General features: G+C 35.0%; 1 protein-coding gene across 1 annotated transcript; it reads right to left on the reverse strand.

Annotated features, from left to right (window-relative positions):
• Positions 1-2,828: 2,828 nt before the first annotated feature.
• LOC109019170 (MDIS1-interacting receptor like kinase 2-like) lies at positions 2,829-6,249 on the reverse strand. Its single transcript, XM_019001406.2, has 2 exons — positions 3,463-6,249; positions 2,829-3,301 (listed from the first exon to the last, which is right to left on the reverse strand). Exons 1-2 carry the CDS (start codon positions 6,224-6,226, stop codon positions 2,994-2,996), a joined length of 3,072 nt encoding a protein of 1,023 aa, XP_018856951.2. The 5' UTR covers positions 6,227-6,249; the 3' UTR covers positions 2,829-2,993.
• Between the last annotated feature and the right edge of the window lie 360 nt (positions 6,250-6,609).

A 6,609-nucleotide genomic window follows, 5' to 3' on the forward strand; every position in this document is an offset into this window, starting at 1 on the left:
GTTGCATCAGTCTGATCGAGAATGTGGATCCTATCGTTTTTAATTGGTACTTTCTAAATAGTCCCATGAGACTCCGAGAACAAATTACTATTATAAAGTGCATGTGCGTACGGGACTGAAATAAAGATCCCGAAAAGATTTTGAAATTATATTGCAATTTTGATTGGACATGGTCATAGAAATGTGCCATGTGCAATAGAAATGGCAAATTAATTCCAAAGCAAACCAAATTGAATATAGTAATGTTACATAAAGGCATAGATCAGTTTGTAAACCCACTAAAAGAAACTACCACCCAAAATGGGGCAGATAGCCAGGTAATTCCGCTGCAGCACGTCATAGAGATATATATGTGTGTGTGTGTGTGTGTGTGTGTGTGTGTGATTTACACAAACTATTTTGAGAATCAGAAATATCAAATGTAAATAAGTTTTGAACTCTTACCCAAGGACTCTTTGTGGCGGAAAGGCAGATAAAAACTGTTGGGTATGATTATGTTCAATAGGTGAGGAAGGAGCCATTGGCGACTAAAGGCATCACAAGATGTTCATGTGACAAAGGCAGTTAAAAGGATCTTATTACATTAAAAGCTGGGTTTAGAGATAAAAGGTATACACATGTATCCCAATGATGTCAAAGATAAACTCTAGAAGGGCATGATGACCGACATAGGAACATAACGAACCATATCACAATAAGATTTGGATCTGTGAAATAAATCCTAGTGATTATATCGACGCCAGGTAGATGCTATCAAAGGCTAAATTCTGAGTGCTGAGAAACGTGTTTACAAGGAAGTGATCAGCTTGCCATGTAAGGTCAATTCAGCCTCTACAAATATCCCAACAAGTATGTACTATTGAAATATAGAATGATTGGCATTTGTGATAGAGCTCATGAACCCTTCGCGGCGGCTTCGCTGACTTAAGTATAAATTCCTCACTGGGTACTCCGAATTCTTCTTTCTGGCTACAAGTTGTCAGAACACGACGCATGCAACTATCAGCAAAAGGGGTCGGGCGGGACAGGTTCAAGAGTTACAAAGTGCGGTTGTAAAGTAGGATACTTTTCACCTTTGCATTTTTGGGAATAAAAAGTAAAAACTATCAATACTTGGTAGCTTTCTAAAAAAATCCACAAAACTATCTTAAGCTTAAGGGCTTGTTTGGAAACAAGCCATCTCATCATAAAATTTCTAGTAATTTCCTTCTTAAACAGTACTCAAATAAAAATATTTTTCAATTTCATATTTTATCTAAACTTTTTTATCTAATTATTACCTAATCCTTAATTTTTTTCCAAACTTCCAAATAAAGTACAAAAATTAATACAACTATTTCAAATTCTAAAACAAAAATAATATTAAAAAATAATATTCTAACAATATTTAAACTTTATAATATTTTTCTCTCTCATTTTCCAAAATCCAATAAAACAACTTAATTCAAACCATTTCTCCAAACATCTCTAAGTCTCATATAAATAAGATTTTCTCTTATAAGAAACAAGTTTGGATTTCTAAAATAACTGCTCTACACGGCTCCTATTGAGCATCTAGAAATATAAATGACTACTCAAATTAGAGTAAAACTATTTAAAAAACGTCTTGAGAATGAAGGACGTTGCCCAGTTCCCTCAATCACGGCTCCTATTGAGCATCTAGAAATATAATCCTCAACACTTTAGTCATCCACAAAAACTATTTCAACCCCAAAAATTCCAATAGTTTTTGTGGATGTTAGCTAGGTCAAGTGAAAATGAGTTTATTTGACCTAGCAATCTAACATCTAGAAAAACTATTTAAATTTTTCACTACAGTAAAAATGACTTATTTGTAGTCATTTATTTGTTACAAACATCTATTTCATATTAAAATGAGTCCATTCCCATTGCAAATAGTCATATTTGTTACAAATACTCTTTTTTTTTTCTTTTTTTTTTGGCTTGATTAATCATGTCTTGTCAGCTATCTAAAGAAAGTATTAGCAATTATCCTTCCAAGGTACTCTAGTGAAATTAATCTAGCAAATTCGATATAATTGCAATTTGTTTAAACAGCTTTAGCCTAGAATTTACTTAAGTCAATAAATATGCCAACACTATATTTTTATATTAACAACTACGTACATCACCGTCAATGGGGAAAATCTCCCCTGATTTGCCTGGCGGCCCTCCCCATGCAGACTACTAATCTCCCTATATATGTATGGAACGACCGCTAGCTGCACGATGGGAATTACCTGCGGCCACCATCTGGCTATTCATGCCCACCATGAGCTACTATTTTGTTTTGCTATTGATAGAAGTTACGAATATAATTTAATCTGTCTCTAAAAATATGTATATAATATATATATATATATATATAAACTTCCATAATAACAAGAAAAAAAAAAAAAAACTGGTGTCCAAAGCTTCCACAGGCCGGATTTTTATTAAAATTTAGTGAGAAGAACAAACCTTCAACTTGCAAAAAGAAATGTCACAAATATACTCCCAAAATTAGACACTATGGTAGATTGGTGTAAACTGCGTCGAGAAGGGCTAGAGACACAAAGGGATTATACAAAAGTAAATACACAAATTGACGTGAGTTCATGTACTTCGTTAGATCTACTTTATAATAAAAATAACTTTACAATCTAACGTACGTACTACCGCATGAAGGCACGTCAATTTGTAGTTTTATTTTTGTGTAGTCACTTTATGGTTAAAGTATTTCTCAACTGGAATGGAGAGTATAGTTGGAATTAAATTGAAGAACATAATTTATTAATAAGATAGGAATCCCAAAAACATTCATACAATAATTTCCAACTGAGGTTACACACACATATATATAGTTGGGATGGAAAGAAAATGCTCTAATAAGTAACAATCTTGGACTAAAACATGACTGCAGCACATATTGTCCGTAATTTTTAGTATCGGTAGTCAATATAGATAACCTTCCACTCTCGACTTTCATGTTGTCAATGCATATATGGATGGCTCTAGGAATGTGCAATATTGGTTGATAAAGCTTGAGAAATCATGTGCATCGTCGGCCTTGATTGTGGGTTGACATTTAAGCATTCCAAGGCAAGCTTTACAATTGTTTTAAGTTCATTCTCAACTTGAAGTGTTGGAAATGGAAGGCGTTGGTCCCACACATCCTTCACTTGTGTGTTTTCCTTTGCTGATGTAGCTAATAGTGAGGAGATGAAATCACCCGGATGTTTTCCCTTGATGATTTCAATTGCCAACACCCCAAAGCTATATACATCGCACTTCTCAGTTACCTTCATTGTATAAGCAAGCTCTACAAAAATAAAAAATAAATAAACAATTCAAAAATAATAACAATAATTAAAAAAATTAAAAAAAAAGACTAACAAAATTAACACATGCATGTTTTTTCTATGATAGAAGAAGGAAAAAACTTACCTTTTTTTCTATCATAGAAGAACGAAAAAAACTTACCTGGTGCAACATAACCATAAGTGCCTGCAAATGAAGTCCAATTGGATGAGTCTGGCTTTAAAATCTTAGCAGTACCAAAGTCTGAAACATGAGCCTGAAATTGAGAATCCAGCAAGATGTTGCTACTTGATATGTCACGATGAATAATTGGAGGTGAGCAATCATGGTGCATGTAAGACAAGGCATAAGCCACGCCTTTAACAATATTCAATCTCTTACTCCAGTCTAATATTTTAGCAGCATCTTCGTTCCCCAAGATCAAGGCCAAGCTACCCCTTTCTAGATACTGACAAACCAAGAATGAATGTTGTGCATTGGAACAGAAACCATAAAGTTTTACAATATTTCGATGTCTTACTTCTGTTAATACCCTTATCTCATTCAATAATGCCTTGTCAAATCTCTTCTCAGTTGCACAGAGTGGCTGGTTGAATTTCTTCACAGCTATGATAGCACCTGAAGGCAAATTTGCTTTATAGACTGTTCCATGTCCTCCCTTCCCAATGCAATATATAGCATCGAAACCATTTGTTACTCTTATGATATCTTCAAACAATGCTCTTCCATCAAAACGTGATTCAAAAAGAAATACTTCATCTTGGATCTTGCTTTGTTTTGATTCTCGATCTTTCTTTCTTCTTCGCATAAAGACAAAAAATCCAAAGAAAGAAAGCAGAACCAAAGGCACTCCTAAAAAGAGGACAAGAAACACGACTTTGTGTCCCTTTCTTGAGCTATATTTGTGTATCATGGAAGAATTGCAAGGTTGTAGTCCTGTAACGTTACCGCACAGTCCCTTGTTCCCTTGTAATGTTCTTACGGGATCATATAAAAATGCTTTGCAATTGGGAATGGGGCCCTGCAACTCATTGTAGGATATGTCAATATACAACAAGCCACGCATTTCTTCAAAGGCTTTTGGAATGAAGCCGGAAAGATTATTGTGGGAGAGATTCAAGATCTCTAAGCTCTCCATTTTGCTAATCTCTGCTGGTATCTCTCCATTTAAAGAGTTATAACTTATATCTAGCTTGGTGATATGAAATAAGCTCAGCAGATGAAGTGGAAGCCCTTCACTAAAATTGTTGTGGCTTAAATTCAAGTAGTTCAATTTCATGAAATCCCCAAAATTACTTGGAATGGACTTATTCAACTTGTTTGTGGATAGGTCAAGATATTCGAGATTAGTCAACAATCCAAACTCCAAAGGTATATCACCAGAGATTTGATTGTCATTCATCCTCAATCGCACTAGAGAAATTAGCCTTCCGAGCTCTTTTGGAATCATCCCAACTATACGATTAGAAGAGAGATCAAGTTCACCAAGCTGAGTCCAGTTTCCAATCTCGGGTGGTATGCTACCAGTAATATTGTTCCTACTAATTAGTAGGGTCTGTAATTGATGACATTCTGCCCAATTACTTGAAATTTTTCCATAAAATCCATTGTGGCTTAGATCTATGAAGGTCAAGTTTGGATAGACACCAAAGTCATCAGATATATCTCCAACAAATTGGTTACCTTCCAAGTGGACTCTGACTAAGCTTGTGCAATTTTTGAAGCTTTTGGGGATTTGACCAACCAAATGGTTGTTGCTTGCAGAAAAGTTCTCAAGCAATCCACTATGGCAAATGTTTTTAGGCAAATGACCAATAAATTGATTTGTGTCCAATTGTAGAGTAACCAAGTTAATGAGATCTCCTATTCCTTGAGGAATGGGACCAGAAAGGTCATTATCACGAAGGAATAAAGATTTCAAGTTGCTCAAATTAGCAAATGAAGTTGGAAAAGGACCATGCAACTGGTTTTCACTCAATTGCAGATCGTTGATGGAACTCAAATTTCCTAATTCTGGAGGAATGGGTCCGAAAAGGTTATTACCAGAGAGATGAAGAAGTGTAAGATTTTCCAAGTCTCCTAATGATGTCGGGATTAAACCGGAAAGATTATTTCCAAACAAGCTTAATTTTTCAAGGGACTTCAAACTTCCAATGTTTGTAGGTATATGACCAAAAAGTAAATTACCAAACATATACATGGTGGTTAGCTTTTTCAAGTTCCCAAAGGTTGGAGGGATTGGACCTGTCAGGTGGTTGGTATTAATGAAAAGTTTGACCAAATTTGAGAGGTTTCCCATTTGTGCAGGAATGGAACCAGAAAGTTCATTTTCATAGAGAAACAAATTAACTAAGTTGCTCAAATTGCTCAAAGAAGAAGGAATGGAACCGTCTAAATGGTTTTTGAAAAGAGCAAGGTCAGTTAGAAAGCTTAGACACCCAATTTCTTTAGGAATTGAGCCATTCAATTTATTACGAGCAAGGTGGAGGACTTCAAGATTAGTTAGCAGGCCAATCTCTGGTGGGATTTTACCTGAAAACTTATTAAACGACAATTCAAGATATTTGAGTTTTGACAGGTAGCTAATTTGAGGTGGAATGGTTCCAAAGAGAGCATTCATGGAAAGATCAACATAGACAAGATTTGGAAATGACCAAAATGAAAATTCATGAAGCATACCTTGTAAGCTAGAGTTGGTAAGGTTTATTCGGATGACACTTTCAGCAAAGTTGCATGAAATACCAAGCCAATTCTTGCACGGATTCCTAATTTGGTTTAGATTGGAAGAAGAAACTGAAGTAGTCCATGAAGATAAGTGAGATTGAGATTCGTTTGGAAGGCTGTTTTTCCATGTAAGAAGAGCAGTAGCTTCTTTGGAAGAATTAGAAGAAAATGCAGCTTCTGGTAATGAAACCAAATTGGACATGAACAAGACAAACGTGATGAGAAGCTGGGAAAATACTTTCTTAATGGTGAATGAACCCATTGTTTTGGTATGTAGAGCGTATGATAGTTAAAGGATCTATTTATAAACCATCTTATATGAGCGGCCTACCAGTGATCCTATTTGGAAAATGATTTTTTAAAATTTTTGTCCGAATTCTAGAGCATATAATTATAAAGTAGGCTCTACAATATTTATTGAACGTTTAATATTATTTGAATCCGGAAACAAGACTCAATTAATATTGTTTCTCTCTCTTTTCTACTCAAAGGTTTCAAGTTCAACAAGAACTTAAGATATCTTGATCTCATCCTTTCGTATACACCCTACTTCCCCACAACAATTTTGCCGCAATTCAAGGTTGA

The sequence above is a fragment of the Juglans regia genome, chromosome 2 (assembly GCF_001411555.2).
Source record: "Juglans regia cultivar Chandler chromosome 2, Walnut 2.0, whole genome shotgun sequence".
In the NCBI taxonomy this organism is placed as follows: Eukaryota; Viridiplantae; Streptophyta; class Magnoliopsida; order Fagales; family Juglandaceae; genus Juglans; species Juglans regia.